Raw genomic sequence first — 21003 nt, 5'->3', positions numbered from 1 at the left:
CAAGCTTCTGTCTCAGTATCCCTCTTAACAGTATCCTGCAAAACTTACAAAAGTACCACTTCCAACACCTGCAACAGCACTCCAACAATGCTGGCATAAAACCATGTTCTGTAGCATTATGCAGATGGAGTAGCAGGAACATTTCTTCTTCAATTCTTTGTTGGTGGAACAGGAAAGATTAGGAGAATTCAAGAAGTTCTCAACCATTTTCCCCAAGGTGGACTTTGTGCTTCCCAATTTACCCTATCAGCACATACATAAGTGAATTTCCTGTTCTTTGTCAACAGAAAACTTGTTCAAACATTTTATTCTGTCACAGGATGGCCAAGTTAAATAAACACCCATGTACAAAAATGAGAAACCAATTGATTTTTGAACGTATTTAATGAGATGTGTTGGTACAGCAATATACAGCAGTGAGTGTCCAAGAACTGTAGAAGTGTTTCTTTAATAAAGTGTGATTAGGACAAATTCAAAATCGTCTGCTACTTTCCATTTTTTGTTTTTGTTTAGGCCACAGCTTTATGTAAATCTGCTTATTTCTAAACTATTGCAACTCTCTGGAACATACACAAAGCAAATAATTTTGAAATGTAGTATATTGATATTTAATGGACCACAGACCAGTACTTGTAGTTGGTAATTTTTTAAAAAAATGTCTCAGAAGTTGCTTACAATATATAAAAAAGATAGTTTAAATTTTTTAAAAATCCTAAAAAGCAGTAGTTGTGATAAATTTTTTCACTGTACCCCATAGCAGCAGTCCTGCATGTATAAGCACTTTCCCCACAGCAAGTCAAAGCAGTTTTTGGTATCATGATAAACAAAACATTGTTATAAAGTGAATGGAAACTGTGGGACAGGAAAAGAATGGTTAACTGCTTTTGTAAATACACAGATTGCATAACGTAATGTTAAGCAATGCATACAGATTTACTATCACTAATACAGTGTATTTCCAAAGTGCATTGACTCACTTCAAAAGAGTACTACAATTGGCATTGTCACTACTTTTGTATCATGTGGGCAGCTAACACTGAACATTCCAACCAAGAAGCCTTAAATCACAGTCGAGGCAAGAACCAAAGGGATGTACAAGAGCTTCTGCAAGCACAACAGGCTCTTGAGGACCCCTACTCACAGGAGTAACTTGTGTTCCGACAGAAACTTCTCTTGAGGATTAAGAAGAGCTGTACCCAATGCAGAATGAAGGAAACCAGATAATCTCTATGCCCATTTAGAAGCATTTTTGACACAAAAAAATGGAGCCAAGTCGTTAATTCCTCCATGAATTTTATGCTGGTTTGCGACCGTGATAAAGACTGATGGATCAATCATGAGTTAAAAAGAGACCATGTTAGTATCTTTTCATTATATGCCTAAACTCTTAACATAGCTTTGGGACAAGGCTCCCATTTCTACCTTTTCCTTCCTGAAACAGCTCCTGAAGAGTTGATCCTCAGGACTGAAGAACCTTGGGGGTGTGGGAGGGAGAAACTGGCAACACCATAGCCCTCATCTTTGCATAAGCTGAAGTACCTTTCACTCATGCTATGGATTCCTCAAGTCCAAAGTGCCATTGTTCTTCTCCTGAAATCCCTTTTAAATGTATCCTTTACAAAACATAAAGCCCAGATTGCCATCCAGAACTGTGAACCTGTTAGGCCCTGTCCAACATGACAAAAAACACCACCACCCAACTGCAACAAAGCTCAACTTTGGGTAATTTGTGATGGAATAAGTAAAAAAAAACAAAACACTTCCCTAAACTACATAAAATGTAGACATTCCGAAGCCTATCCTCTTGTGTGGTACTATGTTTAGGAAATTAAAATATGTTTCTCATACTATCAAACTAACAGACACATTTTTATTCACCCGAGGGGTGGGGAGAGCAATATGGAAGATGATCTCATTGCATTACACAACATTCCCTGAGGTTCTTTTGTTTGTTTTTAAAACACTGAACATGAAATCCTTAATCTGACAGAAGATGCATCTCCATTATTGTCAAACTGCTGTATTTGTTTATCCTGATACCTAATGTTGCTTTAAACCTTATGCTACTATAATTTAGGTTAACAGAATTTATGACCCTACAAAAGCTAAGACATCCCCTGTACAACAGGTTGTAAAACCAGCTTCAAAGCAATGTACAAATGTGCAACATCTGATCAAAATGGCTAAAAAACACACAATTTCAAACCCAGATCTGCCCCCCATTCTCAGTTGTTTGGCATAACTCCCTATACTTAGAACAAAAGAAAGGTTTTCCTGAGAAACATGTGCAAGATAGTGTGATCCTTCCCAAGTAGGGGCTTCCTGTTTCCTCCTACAATCAGAACTGCTTTGAAAGCACATGGATTCCCCAGTGCATATGAAGTACTCTCCTGTTTGCAAGAGAGAACAAGGATGCTCCTACTCAAGTGGAAGTAAAGTTTCAAAGCCCCTAGATCATATATCAGAGCCAACAATGGCACAAAACATTCTTAGACTGGCTATCACTGGGTAAACATCTGCTACATATTGAGGTACATTTTCATCCTATACAAAAATCACATCACTGCATCATTCTTTGAGGTAGATAGGTAGGTAGACTCACTAAGGGTTTATGGCACACCTCCACGAAGGCCACACTCTTCCAAACACTGAAGTACAATTCACACTATTTTTGCTAATTTCTATCCAATTTCCCTAGCAAAAAGCAACAGTCCTCTTTTTATCAAATTTGATTGTAGGAAGTAAACACTACATTTTAAAACAAAAAAAAATTGGTCTAAGAAAACTCTAGGCGGCTTGGTGGGCAAATACTGGAAAAAGGCTAAGTATCCAGTGCATTCCACTAAAGTACAACATAGCTAGGCTAAGAACAGCCAGCCAGATCATTAAGTGATGAGTGTGCCAAGTGCTGCTTCTGTTACTACTCTCCACTTTCTTCGGTTAACAAAAATAAATTTGTACTTCAGAGTCCAGTATGTGAGGAGTTGCTGTAGCTTTCATTTTATTCACAAGCCAGCCTGTGTAAAAGCAAGCAAGCAAGCAAAATCACATGATTGAAATTGCAAGCAGTCAAATTATCTAACTAAAAGCTGTGAATACTGTGGGAGCATATGGGTCACTTTTGTTCTTCACAACATCAGAAGCATGCTCTTTATGTCTAGTTAAACAGATCACTCTTTAAAAGCTAACAGGGCAGAAAGGAAAACTGCAGCATCCAATAGGGTTGGCAAGGCTAACAAAGTTGAGCGTTTGGAACGTATTAAGATGCCATCTGTGAAATAATTTCAAATGCTTATACCTTTAGGAGACATGGATAGAGCTTAAACATCTGTACAACACATAAAGGAAAACAGACTGCTATATAATTGTTCATGTAAAAAGCAATTTTCAGCAGGTGGTTTTAAAAATATATTCTTATTTGTTCCCTTTCCTTCAAGATATTTACAGTACATTACACTGCCTTAACATGCATCTCTGCTTCAATTGCTGGCCAGTGTCTGGCTCAGACAGGCACATAGAAAGTTGCTCAATAAAACTATAAAAAAAATACCCAAACATTTGACTTGGTCTACAGTGAAGCCATTATGCCTTGACAATGTAAAAGCTACAGAACTCCATTCATAAAAACACAAGCCCTTGTGCAACACATGGAAAACGACACCAGACCACTCTCTTCATTGGGGAAAAAGGCTAAAAATGTGTTCTGGGGGCTTCCTTAGACAATAGTTAACTGCAGTTCACACTTGCTCTGTGTTGCTTTGCAGGGTATGTACCACTTTTGCATCTTGATCCTCTATTCGGTATGGTCACCACATTTTAAGCAATTCCTGTGCTGGCACAGAAGTGGGTTGTTTCATGACAAAGGTAATCCACAGGCTCAGTTGGTGTTACTTTCCCCTCTTGATCTGTAGGAGTTTTGTTTTTCTGCCACATACTTAAGACCGTATTTTCAAACAATTCTTTAAAATTTCTGAGATAATTGCATAATGACACACAGTTGAGAAATGCACATTTATGAAACACATCACAATATCTGAACTAGATGAATCTTAGCCTTATCTGGTAGCTATCACCCTTTTTGGCGAACAGAATAGATAAGAGTTCATTGGGGGAGGGGTAAATGAGGGAGAACATGAGCAAGAATCCATGCATGGTGGACATGCTGGTCCTGGGTGACTATCTCCATTCTTAAGCCTAAGTGCAAACATTTGCCCGTCTTCAGAGTGGTACAACTTGGAACCTTCTAGCCAACACAGAATTTCAGTGTTTTTCCATTATATATAAATTTCAGGTCAGCTGCTCCTTAAGGACCTTCAACTCAGCAATGACCCAAGGAAAAAATAGCATGTAGACCAGCTCTCCATCCAGTATTCTCATCTTTCTAAAAACTTCTCGGCTTGACATTGTTTTTTGTAATTGTCCTCTATTGCAATCCACAGTGATGCAGACTGAACACATATTTTGCTCTTTAAAAGCAACTCCTTTTACTATCAAAGCGCTTTTCATTGGAGTGTCCTTGTAGTATTCGATGAAAAAACTATGCAGAGTTCATCATCATCATGTGCAAGTTCTGATGGAATGGTTTCCCTACAGTCTGTGTTCGCAGACAAATAATATAATGGATAGGCCTTTCATCTGAAACCATCTGAAGAACATAATCTGTTCTGAATGCCAACATGTCCCTTTTGGTGAATTTTATCACTTTCATCCACCCATGCTCTCCCTTATGCGGTCCACTCGCACAGCAAGATCCCTAAATGAGGGTCGCAGGCTTGCATTATTGTTCCAGCAGTCTGTCATGATGGCATAAACCTTGGCAAGAGAGAAAAGATCAACATGAAAGAATTAGAAATAGTCTTGTCAGACTAAGTCAGAAGGAATTCTTATAAAAATAGATGACACTGCCAGAGGCTATAGCATTAGCTATACACTACACCATATTTCTTCAACACATTAATCCTATTTACATATTATGTACAATGCACATACAATCTGTGTACAGATCTGCATGCACATACAGCTCTTCATATGTTACATTCAATGAACTTACAATAGTACATTTCCTATCTGTACAGAAATTCACTTTTAAAGTGAACACATGTACAGTCATTCACATAAACATGTGCATTTGTACAGACCACTGTACAGTAAGGTTAAGTTGCGCTGAATTGGGGGTGATTCGCAGATTCGACCGTGAATCAGTTCACCCCTTAAATGAAGGGATGATTCAAGGTTGAATTGATTTGCATGAATTGATTTGCGTGAATCGAGTGGCCATTTTGACAGGCTTTTCACCCTAGCCGGTTGGTTTTCTGGCACTGGCTTCCGATTGGCTTGAGATCTTCTTGTTTCTTGGTTAGCTTGTTGTCATTCAAATCAAGTGTTGGCATTGGCAACTGTGCCCCCATTGGCCGGGGGAGGAAGGAGGGTGGGTGAACACTTTTGGAGGGCTTCCAACCTTCCTGTCCTTCGAAAGACAAAGATACCCTGCCTCCCCAGCTGCATACCTGTCACAGCTGGAAACCACAAGCCACAGAAAGGCTTTTACCCTCACCCGTTGTCATGCCCTTCCCTCCGCTGTACTGGAAGGCAAATACAGAAAGATCCCAATTGGTGAGAGACTTTGTCCCAGTGACACTGGGGAGGTCGAATCCACAGAACATGCACTCCTCTTTTGCCCCTTTTACAGAGACAGTCGGACCAAGCTTATACTTCCGCTACTTTGCAAGTATCCTGGTCGCCCAAGCCTTGTCTACACCCAGTTAGTGCATTTGAATGAAGATCCGGCCTTCACATATAAAGTTTTGCGTGGCAGCATGTAGGAGCCACTGGACCTTGACTGCCAGTCTTTACTCTTACATCAGCTCTGCATAGCTTTAAACTGCTATTTTATCTTTTCTAGATGTCCTTTCTTAAGATGTCATATTTTATATGCTCTGTTTTAGTCACTGCTTTTTGCATTTTATATATTTCACATTTTATATGCTCATAATTTTTAAAATACAGTTCTTTAATATTCTCACCCCTCTGCATCTTACGTCAGATGCAGGGGGCGGGGCTTTGCTTGGAAACGGGTGGTGGTGGCCCCGTTTGCAAGCAAAACTTTGCCCCCTGTGTCTGGCGTGGCTGGGGCATGAGGCGCGGCCCCTTTGAAACCATTTGCACAATGGTGGCTCCGCCCCGAGCATGTATGGGGCCTCCTTAACATGTCATATGATTACAGAGTCAGAATGACTGATGACATACTATGTGCATAGTGTGAGTGAGTGAATGAGGGAGGTTGGTTGGTTTTTGGACATGACCAGCCAACTTGGATATATAGGGCATTTATAAGAAAAAAGTGAAAAGCACTACATATGCCCTTTGCTTAACAGTTCTCACCCAGACCTTCTGGATTGCACATCTTCTGGACTGCAAACTTGAGCATATTTCATTTACAAATGCATTCCTCCCCCTACTCCTCTTCTCTCATTCCATTTCTCCCATTCCCAGCCCCCTGGGCACCTTGCCCTGCCACTTACATTAGCTGAATGCTCTAACTTTTACAGCAGAATAACTCAGGGAAAGATTGAATTTTATTAAAATAAAATAAAAAGTTCTGAACATCATACCTGCTGTTACCAGATTTCACGTGGACAATCCTGCCACTCTCCCTTGCAGAGGTTTTGCTAGGTATTTAAAAGATCCAGGGCTTGGCCCCACATGGCCTGCCTGAAACCCACAGCCTTCCCACATTTTGGTAATTAAACTCTTTCATGCTATCTAAGGATATCTCCTCCCCACTAGTTTACTTCACTGCTAAAAATGATCCTCCTTTTTTTCCTGCATCAGATTTCTCCTGCAATCCATACCCACACAGTTGAGAACCAGTGTGGTGTAGTGATTAGAGTGTTAAGACTAGGATTGGGGACTTGCATTCATAGGCACACAAATGGAAATGCTCAGCTGGGCTGGGGCTTCCTCACATGTACATACATATGGGGGGGGGGAGGGGGGGAGAAACACAGTGGCTTACAAACAAACAAAACAAACTGTCAGATAAGGGTTGGGTTTTTTTTAATGTTTTACTTTCCTGGAAGGAGACAAGCCCAGCCAGCTTCCTTCTACCACTTCCCAATGCCATTGGCTTTATGGCTTGTGGCTTTCTCCTTGCTCTTAAATTGCAAATGCTGGCTAGAGACTCTAGGAGAACGAATCAGGCTTCTGCTGTTCCTGCTGGGGGAGAGCAGGAGAACTAGCAGCAGGAAAGGAAGTTAACCCTATTTTTGATGCTGCTCCTGCCAAGGAACTACCAATCTGGAAAATATTCCAGAGGGGTTGCAACTGAACCCTTGCATGCACACAACCTCCCTGGATCTGCCCCTGCTGCTTGCTCTGAGGCTGTTGAGTGGGATGGAGGTGAGGTGGAGTGGGCTGTTAAGAGTTGCTGCTCCTGCAGACTGCAGAGGAGCAGAAGCGATGGAGTAAAGGCAGGCTGCCGAGCAGAGCGGGGTCTGTCCCACTGTGAGGCTCAGAAGCGATCACCCTGGTTGTCCCGACCTAAGGATGGCTCTGTATGGCTGGACACATGAAGAGGGCAGCTGAACTTTTATTACTGACTCTTCTTATATATTAAGAATCTCCCAGTGACATTCTTAACTATTGGTGCAATTGCTTGGTTGAGTTAACTGTATGTGTTTTGTTAACTTTATTGCTTATCCTAACAATATGTCATGTTCAAGATATTACTATTATAGATGCTGACATAAGTTGGGAGTGAACAAAATTATTTTGCAAAGTGGAGATTTCCCCCAACTCTTTGTCCTTTATCCTTACATCCTGTGGGCTTCCTTCCTTCTCAATATGATCCATACTGGAAATAACAATTCTAGACTATCTTGAGGAGGAAAGATTTCCGATTCCTTCTTTAGCAGGTTGTTTTAACTAAAAGAGAGTCACGTATGAAGATAAATTTAAGGCATCAGTTAAAAGCATTCCATGTTTTCAAAATGGACCTATATTGTAATATTGTTCAAATGAGAAAGTTAACAACAACAAAAATACAAGCATTAGAAGAAGGGGTTGGAGTGAAGAAGATTTTTCTTCAGTTAGGTCCCATTCCAATTATTGTGAAATCACTTTCATTATATTTTAAAATGTGATCTTGAAAGAATTCTTGCTTTTATCAAATTGTATACTTTTATATAGTTACATCAGCCCAATGCTGAGTTGCCCTGGTTGCATTCATTTGCTACCATATTCTTGTATAGGTTTAGTTGGACCAACGAACGCTGAATATGTGAGGTGGTATGTGTGACCTCATAAACCTAGTTAAACATGTGATGTATTCCCATGATTTCTCTGAAACACTTGGTTCATAAAATATTTGACTGGTGATGATAGATTTCCAAAAGAAAATGTAGGTAGGCCTTAACAAGAGTGGTTTTTTTGTTTTTTAACACAAGTAGTTTGCCAACCATCTCTGTAGACTGAAAGCATTCAATGAATTCTAGATCACTTTATTAGAAGGATACTGGGTTTATAGCAATTCAAGTTTCTTTTTAAAATTCTAGATTGCCAAGGAACTCAAAAGCAGACAGTGGTTTTATTTTGTAACACATTCAACTGAAGGATGGAAACTGATCGTAGCCAATACTAGTCACCGGACTGCAAGTAAACACTGGCAATATTTTGATACATTGTTTTGATACAAACAATGTATCAACCACAGATTGCTCTACCACAGGAGCAATCCACAGGTGCACCTCATGACTGAAAATAGTTATACCACATGGAAGAATAGTACGATAAAGTGTTACATTCCAATACCTCATCAGGACATCCGTCTGGTCTTTGCAGCCTTCCATTATTCTTCAAAAGCTCTATCAAATGGAACACTATCATCTGGTTTTGCTTATCATTGCCAATCATGCGCATGAACTCCTGAAACAGAAACTCAGAGTTGAATTTTTGTAAACTTAATGACATCATATAATGATCAAACTTTTTAAAAAAGTGCTACACAGAAAGCTTGCTCTCTTGTGGAGTAATACACATTATGCCTTAACAGCAAGCCCCTATGACATCACTGTACCAGAAGGAAAAAATAAAAATGCCAGTTTGTCCAAACTTTATGCTATTTTGTTGGAGCACAGGTTCTTACCACTGGATGGATTAAAATCAGTCTGGAAAAAGGATCAATAACAAATGGTTACTGATGAACTGGAATATGGTTATTGATGAACGGGACTGGAATAGGATCTGGTCTTCTAAACCTGTATTTTCATCCTCTGCCCAAATTAAAGAAAATTATCCTAAAATAATATATAGATGGTATATGACTGATGAAATTGGCACATATTACTAAAAATAAGTCAATACTCTGTTGGAACAACTGTAATGAGAAGGGTACATATTTTTGTCCATGGTGGATGTGTTCTGTGGTGGTTTAGAACCTTTTTTAGAAATGGGTAAAATCATTAAATCAGGAAATCAAAATAGATCTTCCATTAGCATTGTTGGGAATATTGACTCCAGTCATGACTCCAGTGAGACTTAGAAAGATAGTTCTTAAAGCCAGTGGTAGATGTTAGAGATGGAAATGCAGATGTGTGCCAAAATCAGAAACTTATGACAAACACACCGTTAAAGTAATCAGATACATTTCTGACCACTAAAACGATTAGCAATTTTGGCAGGTTATATGGACAGTACTTTGTCTGCTGGCCTGAATTCAAAGGATAAGGATGTGTACATACTGTGAGTACACATCCTCCTCTCCCTCCCAGTATACAAGGGTGCCCTTGGTCAAATCACATAGGCGATAGTTCATCTCTAAAAACAGCAGTTTGGATAAACTGCCCCCCCACTCCACAACTAATGAACAGTGCCCACTGTGTGCAAAGACGGGAGAAGGACCTGCCAGCTTACAGCACACAGACATCCTTATCCCGTAGAGTTAGGCTGCAGGATGGAGTATTGCCCAAACTGGTCCACTGTCACTAAAAAAGGACAGGAAATTAATTCTTTGCTTTTTGACAGTTAACACAATTGAAACCACCTATATTCCCAGTGGTAACAATTCACGCAGTCATAGCAGCTCAGTAAAGAACTACCATAGTTGTACAAGCTGTGGAAACTGAACATTTTAGGAAGACATGGAGATGAGTTAATAGCTTGAGGTTGCTTGGAGAGCTGTCAAGAGTCTGAACTAGGCCACAGTGCAAGGACACAAAAAGCTCTTTTCATATAGTCTTAAGTCTATTTTTTTTAATTGTAATACTCTGCTCTGGGAGAATTTTTTGAAGGACAAGCTAGAAATTTCCCAAATAAATACACACTCTCTCTCTCTCTCTCTCTCTCTATATATATATATATATATATTTTCATGTATACTATCATGTAATCATACAATGATTAAATTATAGGCTACTCATGTAGTTGTGGCTTCAGTAACCTCAATTGCACAAAAACATGCTGGTAAGGGGCCTGTGCAGATTACTAGAAGCTATACAGCAAGCCTTTCGGCTGAGGGTATTCTATCACATATCCCGGTACATAGAGGCATACATGCTTGGGAATAAGTTAACTCTGGACTGAGAGTGAATGAAAAACATGCAGAAATGTCTCATATTTGTTACTTTCACTTACTTCCAGAACCACAAGCATACTGTCTTTACCGTTTCGCCTATGAGAGATCAGTTTAAACCATGCTGGCTGCAACTGTACAGCTACGCTCCAAGTTGCATGAGAACTCTTTTCAGTCACACTTGCAGATGAGTTACTTGTGCAAACAGCAACCAAGGGCTTAATGACATTGTTCTCTACAACATTACGTTTTCATTCACATAATTCTCTTACCAGTCCCTCATAATGATACATTATGTTCCCTTAACACAGACATACATTTGAGGTAGGGGGGCGAGAGAGAGAAGGATACCATGCTGCCAAAGCCAGTCTTGCTCTATGGGAACAGTCCTGCCACTGGAGGGAGAGAGAGAGGTGCATATATACACTAACCGCTGGGGGGCTTTTATTCTTGTCTAGGTATGTGAAGAGTTCATACAGGACCACACCAAAGCTCCACATGTCTGAAGCCACAGAAAACTTGTTGTCTGTCAGCGATTCTGGAGCGTACCTATAACATGGAGGGTGGGAAAAGAGAGACAATCACAAATCTATACAACTAAGGCATTTTAATGCAACTTTTATTCTGTTCTTAAGTTCAGGATTTCTCAGTTGCCCACAATCAATACATTTAAAAGGGCCAACATTTTAGTGTAAAATCTCCTTATGTTTTCTCCCAACCAGTAGCCTTGGATTCAAGCAGCAAAGAGAAACTTACCAAAATATAGGACTCTCTCCTGGCTCCTTTACTTTGTAGTATTCTTTGTCTTGTGGTAAGACTTTTGTCAAGCCAAAATCTCCTATTTTGACTCTGTTCTCATTCTCCACCAAGATATTTCGAGTGGCTAGATCTCTGTGAACATATCTTTTCGTGCCCAGATACTCCATACCCTATGTGCAAACAACATTCTAAAATTAACATAGTACATGATAAAGACAGAGGGAAAGCTACTAGCAGCCATATAATTGGACTGTATAGGATCTAGACATTCAACACCTGTCTCCTTATTAGTCCCTTAAACCAAACTGTTCTCAAAATACACGCTTATTAATATTTATCAGCACTAATACTCCTCTCATGCTTGAAATAGTCTCTTTCTCTCTCTCTCAAATAGTCTTGTTCAAACTGTACAAGAGGATGGCAGTAGCCCTATCTACCAAATTCTGACCAGATTACCACTAGATTATACTATTGTGTGTGTTGCCAAGCAATGATAACATGAAGCATGCTAAGATTATTCTAACAGTGCTGCTCTTAACCTTGCTTCATGGATCACCTGACAATATTGATACACAGCTATCATTCGGGCCCTGAAAAAAACCCCTCACATGACTCTAACCTGTGGCAGGCTTTGGAGGTCTGGGCCTTCCCTTTCTCTCTGATCCAAGCTGTTGCATTTACACAGTTGGATTGGATGGATGTGATGAGGAATAAACCAGTTCCATATCTGGATACTGAGTGCACAGAGGAAGCAGGAGACTACCCCACCTTGTCTGTTCAAGTAGGCAATGGCTGTGGTATTGTTGAGCTCTATCTGCACTACTTTCCCCTATAGTATTGGAAGGAAAGATTTTCAAGTCTGGAATACAGCTAACAGTTCCAGAAAGTTTATTTATTATGTGGAGCTGTCTTTGTTGCAATGTCCATACAATGTGCCTCTCATCCTGAGAGGGATGCATTGGTGGTGACCCATTCAGGAGACAGAACCTGGAATGGAACTCCCTCCAACAGGTTTTTGACTATAGTCCACCATTTTAGTGATTCTAGGACTAAGATAGGAATTTGAAGGTTCATCTGCTGGCTATGTTTTATTTATTAAAAATATTTCTATACTGCCCCAAACTTGTATCTCTGGGCAGTTTATAATTAGAATCATTTAACACATTTAAACCAATTAACAATTAAAATCATTTAAAAGATTATTTGGGCTTGATGTTGGGCTTGAACACAGAAAGGAACCACATTTGGAGTGGGAGCATCCTCAGACAAGCATATTGTAGTATAGTGTTGCATGAGGCCATTAACCCCAACAAACTCTGGATGTGCTCTGTGTGTTGGTTTGACCCCCGAACTCTCAATTAATGTTCTTATCAGTTGGCAGTATTCTTCTGGTAAGTACATCCTTTTTGTTTGTTTGTCCAGAAGAACCGTAATGTAACTTGTCCTCTTTACAGGATCTAAGTGTGATTTCCCCCCCAATTCACCTGGATCCCCAGGTCCTCAAGGAGTCACAATATATACGATATCTGAGAAAGTAACTCATCTCTGTCTTGTGCTGCAGAGCCAATCATTGAGAAAAGGAAATATAACTGTGCCCACTGCTCTCAGATGTGCAATAATTGCACTCATGTATTTTATAAATACTCTGGGTGCGGCTGACAATCTGAATGGGAGTACCTTGTACAGGTGCAATGCATTTCCTACAGTGAACCTTAGGTATTTTCTGTGATCTTCTGAAAAGCTGATATGGAAGTATTCATTCCTTCAGACCCAATGTTTCAAGCCAATCCTCCTTGTAAAGGAGCAGTAGGATACCTTGCAACATTAGGTGAAACTTCCTGGTACAGGCATTCTTGTTGAGCCATTTCAAGTCCATTATGGGATGGATTCCACCATCCCATTTCGGAATTTGAGAATAATGAAAGTAGAAAACCTCTTTCTGACATGTCCACCATACAGGGGCAATTGCACCCTTTCCCAACAAAATCTTCACTTCCTCCATTAAAGTAGGTGTTGCTAGCATGTATCTTATGTCTGTAGAAACTGGCAGGATCTTGAACTCTGTTGCATAATCCACATTGACTATGCAGAAGACCCACTATGTTTTGCCATGCAGGTGCACAGTGTGCTAGTTTTATGGAAGTGGAGAATAGTGTTGGAACTGATGGACTGGCCAGAGCATCAAAGATACTGTTTATTGGGGTCTTGCTGCTTCTTACAAGACCCCTGCTGTTGGTTTGACTTTTGTCCATAACCCCTGCACTGGTATTGACAGTAGGATTTTCCAAAACCTCTGCATTCTGCAGACTTGAAGGGTGGCTTTTGGTGACCATAAGGTCTGTACCGGGAAGCTGAATAAGATTGAGCAGCCATGGATGTGAAAGACTTTGCAGTACACTTTGATTTCTTTAATTTTTCCATTGTGCTGTCAGTCTCTTCACTGAAGAGGTCCTGCCATCAAAGGGCAGTCCTTCAATCTTGTCTTTCATCTCATTCTGCAGGTTTGCCAAACAGAGCCAAGCACGCCAATGGATGAATACTGCTGTGGACATAGCTCTAGACGCCATCTCTGATAGATGTTTAGCAGTGCTTAAATGCTGTTGTGTAATGCTTGTGGGTTTTGCAAAGTTATCGGCAAACCTTTCCTGAAGTCTTCATCTGTTAGTAGTTTTGTATCCTGGAATAATTTGTGCCACAAAGAGTGATGGTATTTTACCATGCAGGCAACAGAGTTAGCATATTGATGAATAAGCATGCTGCTGAATAAATCTTCCTTCCCATGACATTTTTCATCCCTCTTTGTGAACTAGAGTTGTGTGACAGTGACCAGAAGAAGTTGCACAACTTTGAAGAAGTTGCACAATCGATCACTAAGGAATTAGGAGTCAGGTGCATAACTCAGAAGGAGCAGTCCTCCTCCTGAACCCAATTAAAGAACCTCCCTTAGAAGTTGGTGTTGAGGCCTGGAGTACTTCCCAAGCAGATTGTGCTGCTTTGGATATTACAGACAGAACTGGACGTGCCATTGGCTGTGAAGATTGGGGAGTATCACACACAGAGTCCTTCACTTCTGTAATTTGTTTTTTAATTTTGAGACCCAAGATCTCAGCCATTTCTATTATTTGTAAACCTTAAATTCTCCGGTAGGAGATACGGATGGTGTAGGCTGTACAGTCTCTCTGGTGAGGGATCCGAAGGGTGTTCAGTACCCCCAGACTCAGCCTCCAAGTCTGACGTGGAGCCATAGTCAATCTCTGATGAGGGCTTGTCTTGTCCCTGCACTGGTTCTGCAGAAACTATTAAAGTCATAGAGGCAAGTGTGAGCACATCAGTGGGACATGTCTGTGTAGTAGCAGATACAAACACTGGCATTGAAGCTGACTAGAAGAGACTAATGTTGCTACTGGTGTCTGAGCTGAGGTGGTTGTCATGGCATGTGGGAACTTGCCCTGAGTCATGGAAGAAGAACCAGCCACTGAAGCTGAGGCTCTGTGCTGTGTTTGAGAAGCTTCCTGATAAAGATTGGGGAAGCATGTCTCTCATTCTCTCCACAGAAGGAACCTGCTGTTCCTTCTACAAGCGGTATCCCTCATAGTCATATGGGATTCCCGGGGATGTTGTGCAGTGGTACTTACTACGACCTTCCCAACTTCTAAGTGCCATAAGACCACAAGAACAGTCATACTTTACTGGTGACCCCCAATGTCTGGAGCATTTACAGTGAGACGCAACTTCGGAGTATTCCCCCCTGGCTTTGCCTTCTTGAATCCCACTTCTAGCTTGAGTGGTTGGGCCTACAAGAGTAAAATCTTGCAGGAGACATAGAGGGTGACTTTGGTACTACCACGAACATGAACAACAACAACAACAACAACAAATATCTGTTGACCACCTCCAAATCAGGCTCCACATCCAGTCCTTAACTGAGAAAGCCTTTAAACGTGGATGCTGATGGAGTACTTTCTGTAAAATCAAGTAAGAACATCAAGGATCTCATTGCCACTGGGTCCAAAGTGCCCTCTAGCCCATGTGCCTCATCTTTGATTTTGAGATCAATAATCAATCCCAAAGGGGGTGCCTTCCTTTGACATCAAAGGAGACTGTTGAAGCATTCCTGCTGCAGACATACTAGGCGACCAGCAAGGTGTCACTTGTTGACATTGAAACTGTACTCTCATGTTGCACCTTTAGTGTTGACTGCAGGGCTGCAGAGTTTTTCTGTGTTGATGCCGACCTCAATGCCACCATAGAGTCTTTCTGCATCAGTGTTGATGTTAGGAGTGTGCATGAACTGTTCAATGTAAAATGGATTTGCATTGAACCGGGCCAGTTTGGCAGCTCAGTCGTGAACCAAACCAGGGCCAATTCATTCCACGATCGAGCCAAACCAAGCCTGGTTCAACGGGACCGTTTTGACATCGAAGGGTGGCAGGAGAGAGGTGAGCAAAGTAGTCTAAGGTGCTTACAGTCCTGGTGTGGTGGCTGGTGCCCACCCCATCCCCCCATGTGGCAGGGCAATTCAAGCCGCCTCAGATGCATGGAGGCCAGAACTGTGCCACCGCCACAAGTGCAACTTGCTTAAATTGCCAGTGCTTGGGTTACACTGGGAGGCAGCAAGCACCTTAGATTAGCACCTGTTGCCCTTCAGTAGATTCCTCCATCCCTTTACTTGTAAAGGGGAATTCTCATCAGATTCTTCTCTACAAGTGTTGCTGCTCAAATTGCCAAACCAGTTTGGTCAAATGGTCTGGACCAGCCGGTCAGTTTGACTGAACCGTTTCAGTGGCACACCGTTCGGTTTGAACTAGAACCAAACCGTGATTGGGGGTTTGTGCACACCCCTAGTTGATGTAGATTCTTTCTGCATTTATGTTGACCTCAATGTTGAGGCCAGAATACTCTGAGTCTGTAGACCAGTGGGGGATGGAGTGCTTGCATTTGATCTCAAGGGCGAGGTGGTACTCTGATCCCTGTGCTTTTTTTGCAGAAGAAATAACCCCTCATCCAGAGCCTTCCATTTCTTCTTATGTTTTCAATAATGCATCAATGAACATTATCCTTTAGGCATGTCTGCTGGGTGCTTGAAGATATGGTCAGTCAAACTCAAAGTGCCACTCAATGCAGAGGTTTGAGACTGAGCAGCCGCTACAGTTGTTAACATTGCTGGAGACCGAGGCATGACATCAGTAGTCAAAACATGGTCTTGCAGAGTGTTGTGTGAAGCCCAAGAGCTTTATTTTTCAGAGTTTGGCAAGGAAATGATGTGCAGATCTTACAGGTCATCATATTATGCTTCTTGCCCAGGCACGAAAGACACGAGTCATGGTGGTCCATAGATGGTAACTTGCCATCACACTCAGCGCATTTCTTAAATGTCTTTTTAACATCTATTTGCGGTGGATGTAATTTGGTTATATCCGAAATAACCAAAGTCCGACATCGAGTTAGCAAAGAGTAGTCAAGATACAGTCTGTGATCAAAAGCAATAATAAAGTAACAATCCTTTTCTCTCATTCACAGAACCTATCTGATAACCAAAGAGCCTAAATCAAACAAGGTATATACTATGGCAGTTGGAAAGGAACTGAAGAAGCGATGCTCTAACTGCCAAAATAAATGACTATGCTGAGCGTGTGAGGCAGAGCTCCAAAAGGACTTGGATATTCCACCTGCGTGGTCCTGCATAGGCACAGAATGCCGGCTTATGAATGGCAACAGATCACACTCCAGATCAATAATTTCCAATCAACTCTCCATTGTCAAGATGCTTCCCCCCTCCCACCATGAGGAAAATCATTAGACTGGGCTTCAGCAGAAGGGGAAAGGGCGAGCAGGAGTGTGGTATAAGTCGACAACTGAGCCTTATTCAGGCCAATTAAATTCATTTCCCCTAACATTTTAATATCATATTAGGAGGCTCATAGTTGTAGAGACTTTACAGTTCCCCTTGAAGAAACTTAAGGTTTTATAAGTCTACCTTGTAAATAATTAAGAGCTTGTCAACATAAAGTTAAGAGGAAAAAGGTGCTCATACCTGTCATGTTCTTATAGCTCCCACCATGGCTACAAACAGATCCCAGCAGGACGACATCAAAATAACCCGTGTGGCCCCTAACATCTCCAAAAGCATTTCCCCCCGCATCATAAATGAAGGAGCAGCAAGTCAGTGTGTGCAACAGAGAGATGTCAAGGAGCAGGAGGAGGCAATGCAGAAACCAAGCAGTCTATTATATGGTTTCCATAACACTACATGGAACAGATTGATTAGAAAGAAGTGCCACTCACTGACTGAGGAAAGCTAATATTTTACATGTTCAAATGAAAACAAGTGGGGAGGAGGGAGCTGCAACATGGCAACAGTTGCCACGCTCAACATACACTTACTCATTTTGAAGGTTTACAGAGACACTACAATTGCACATGCACGGGGATCTTTTCATGTGACTGTGGAGCCTGCCTTTTCAGGGTTCCTGAAACTATACATGCACAAATACTTAAGTACAAGTAAAGAGGGTAATCAAGTAGTACTGGCCTATACTAAGATAGAGACAAAACTGCTTGCATATGGAGAAGCTAGTATTGATAAAACAAATCACTTTAAGTCAGGCATTTGTGCACTGGCTTTAACTTTCACAGTTCATACAGAAAACCTGTGACAAACACACCATGACACTCAGTACTATCTATGACAGTAGTAAGTTTTTATTACCTTGCATATCTGAGAAGCATACTGCAGAAGTTTCTTATGATCCAGTCTGTCCTTGTGTTTCTGAAGATAGTCTCGTAAGCTTCCATAGGGTAAATATTCCATTATCAATTTTAGGTTTCTCCGGCCTTTCCAAACACATTAAAATAAATAAATATATATTTAAGATTATGCTGTGCAACAATTCCTTCATATACAACCTTTGATATTCCCCTTCACAAGCATAAAACTGTTATAATTATATACAGGAAACTGCATTATACAGAGTCAGACTACTAGGTCCATCTAGCTCAGTACTGTCCACACTTACTGGAAAAGCTACACTAGGTTTCAGGCACAAGTCTCTCTCAGCTGGGCCCAGAGATGCCAGAGAATGAAACTGGGACCCAGATGTTCCTCCACTGAGCTATGGCCCCATCACCTAAGTGGGGTATCTTACAGCACTTGCATGGAGTCACCCATCCAAATGCAAACCAAGGTGGACCCTGCTGGGCAAAGAGGACAATGCACACTACCACAAGACTCCTCCCCTTATAAGCAAAAGACATTGACTAAATGAGGTGTGCAGTGGAGCATTCCACTACTATGTTGACAAATATCCAATATACCTGCTTACCATTTTCTCGTAGCACACACTACGCCAGATAACTAACTTCACGAGGAGGATAGCTGCAGAGCTCCAAGTATAATTTCATACTGCTAGCCTGGCAGTTTTAAAAAATAAAGCTCTAACTCCAAACAGCGCAAAAGGCTACACCAGGAAATACATCACAGGGATTAAGTGAACCAACCGCAGCGCCAGTGAAGTGTGTCAAGCTTTCTGTCTTGTCCTGGAGCCACAAGTTAGTAACATTTCATTATGGGGACAACAATCACCAATGTTAAATATGGAAGAGATGGGGGCACAGCATGGGCAGCGGACTGTTGGCCTGTGATGACAGTGTGTGACCCGGCACAGGCTTGCTCCACAAGCTTCACTGTTTACAGGAAGAGATACACAAAGCATGCAGCAGAAGATGATGCAAGTCAGCAAGACCTGTCCAGCAGACAGGAAGTTAATGTAGATGTAATGTAACCTAAGTACTCCACGTGTTTCTCATATGCCTCTGTCTGTGTTTCATTGTGGCACTGCCACTTCTTGTGAGGCCTTTGTGCCTAAAACACTGAGCTAAAAGTCCCTTTAAACAAGCCACTCCCTGTGCACCATTGCTACCAACTTTAGAAGCAAGCTGCTGGGGTGCATTTTAACCCTCTGACCTGTCAGCTCTGGGCACACTTGGAATGGCAAAACCACATGTAAGTGTATGTGTGGCAACATGGACATCTTCTATTACATGAGTCCCTTAGGCCAGCAGGTATGCCTCTTGAAGAGAAAGGAAACCAAACTAAGAAAAGAGTCTCTTATTTTTTCTGGGATAAATGCATGTTACAGCACCATTAAACATCAGCTCAATGATAGTGCTAACATGTCCAGCAAAGCCCTGGGACACAGCACTTCGAACGGTTCTACCCATGTCTACTGAACCATGCTGGCAGAGCAGGGAATAGCCACCAGCTGAATAGTGACACAAGCTAGACCCAGCATACAAATTTCCAGCACATGCACCACGAGAAGGATGGAATGTGGCAAGAGAAACAGCAATGACTGCAGACAGCCTCTGCTGCTATCTAGTCAGTGGAGCAACAAGGTCTTCTCTTTTGGGCCATTTCAAGTACAAGGATTCCCTCCTATGAAGCAAAGAGCTAAAATGAAATACAACCTTGGAGAAGCTGCTGCCAATCTGTGTAGACAAGATTGTCTCAATAGAGCTAGACAGACCAGAGGTGGTCTGACTTGGTATATGGCAGCTTCCTATGTACTTCATGCCTCTCACTGTCAGCCTGTGGAATTTATTGCCAGAGGTCAATGTCATGTAATGTGCTGTACTTGAGTGATTTGCACGAGTTTATAGAAGTAAAAAGTAAAGGACTGCAGAAGCTGGATTTGTTTTTGAAATTCATTATGTTGCTTGAGAAGAACAGCTTCAGAGGAAGGCAAACCTAATCTCAGCCTTTACAGTGCACCTTTCTGAGCAAGTATGACTAAAGAAAGAGAAAAAATTATCTAGCATCTCAGCAGGCAATCTTCCGTTAAGAGATTATAGTTAATTGTAGACTGTCTACCACAAGAAAAAGAAGCAGTCAAACACTATCTAGCTGAGCAGCAGATAAGGCTGTGAGTAAGACAGACAAATTCTATTCTAATCATTTTGCTGTGGATGCATGCAGGATTTTAGGGATGGGTGCATTTACAGAATAAGTGGGTGCATTTTGCACAATTTGTGAGTGCATTCGCAGAACAAATATGGGGCAGGGCATTAGCTTCTCTCTGATTTTAAGCTTCTAGTGGCAAAGCTAAGCTCGAAGAAAGAAATATATGCAACAGTTAGTTCTACTTAAACCTTCCACATTTTCAGAGTCTGGAGTTGTGGCAATGTTGCCTCATGCCACTATCATAAGATTGAACAACAAACTTTGTGCTTGGTTATTTTAATGTGGGTTTTAAAAAAAAAAAAGCTCAGCAAGTGGCCGTTTTCCTTTAGAAAATAATTCTTTTAGAGCAGGGCTACTCAACTTCGGCCCTCCTGCAGATGTTGGCCTCCATAATCCCTGGCTATTGGCCACTGTGGCTGGGGATTATGGGACTTGTCATCCGAACACAGCTGGGGGCCCCAAGTTGAGCAGGCCTGCTTTTGCATCATAGAATGTTAGAGTTGAAAAGAACCCTGAAGGTCTCCCAGTCCAACCCTCTGCTCAGGGCAGGAAACTGCTGCAGCATCCCTGACAGATGGCTGTCCAGCCCTTTTGACAATCTCCAGCAAAGGAACATCCATTTACTTATTCAAACCATGACATTTAGCACAAGTGGAAATTAGCAGATCCCTACTTACTGATACTAGATACATGCCAGCAGCTAAGTCAGATGCTTGAA

General features: G+C 41.5%; 1 protein-coding gene across 4 annotated transcripts in view; it reads right to left on the bottom strand.

Moving 5' to 3' along the window:
- Positions 1–365: 365 nt before the first annotated feature.
- Positions 366–21003, bottom strand: part of JAK2 (Janus kinase 2) — a 140735-nt gene continuing 120097 nt past the window's right edge. For all 4 annotated transcript variants that reach the window (XM_053293956.1, XM_053293959.1, XM_053293957.1 and 1 more), the window contains 5 exons: positions 18036–18160; positions 11324–11496; positions 10999–11116; positions 8809–8922; positions 366–4812 (listed from right to left, as the gene is read on the bottom strand). In XM_053293956.1, coding sequence (XP_053149931.1) covers positions 4705–4812; positions 8809–8922; positions 10999–11116; positions 11324–11496; positions 18036–18160 — 638 coding nt within the window. In that variant the 3' untranslated portion in view covers positions 366–4704. The remainder of the gene's footprint in view (positions 4813–8808; positions 8923–10998; positions 11117–11323; positions 11497–18035; positions 18161–21003) is intronic.

The sequence above is a fragment of the Hemicordylus capensis genome, chromosome 2, assembly GCF_027244095.1.
Source record: "Hemicordylus capensis ecotype Gifberg chromosome 2, rHemCap1.1.pri, whole genome shotgun sequence".
In the NCBI taxonomy this organism is placed as follows: Eukaryota; Metazoa; Chordata; class Lepidosauria; order Squamata; family Cordylidae; genus Hemicordylus; species Hemicordylus capensis.
Note: the sequence above shows the minus strand (reverse complement) of the source record. Positions and strands in the feature narration are given on the sequence as shown.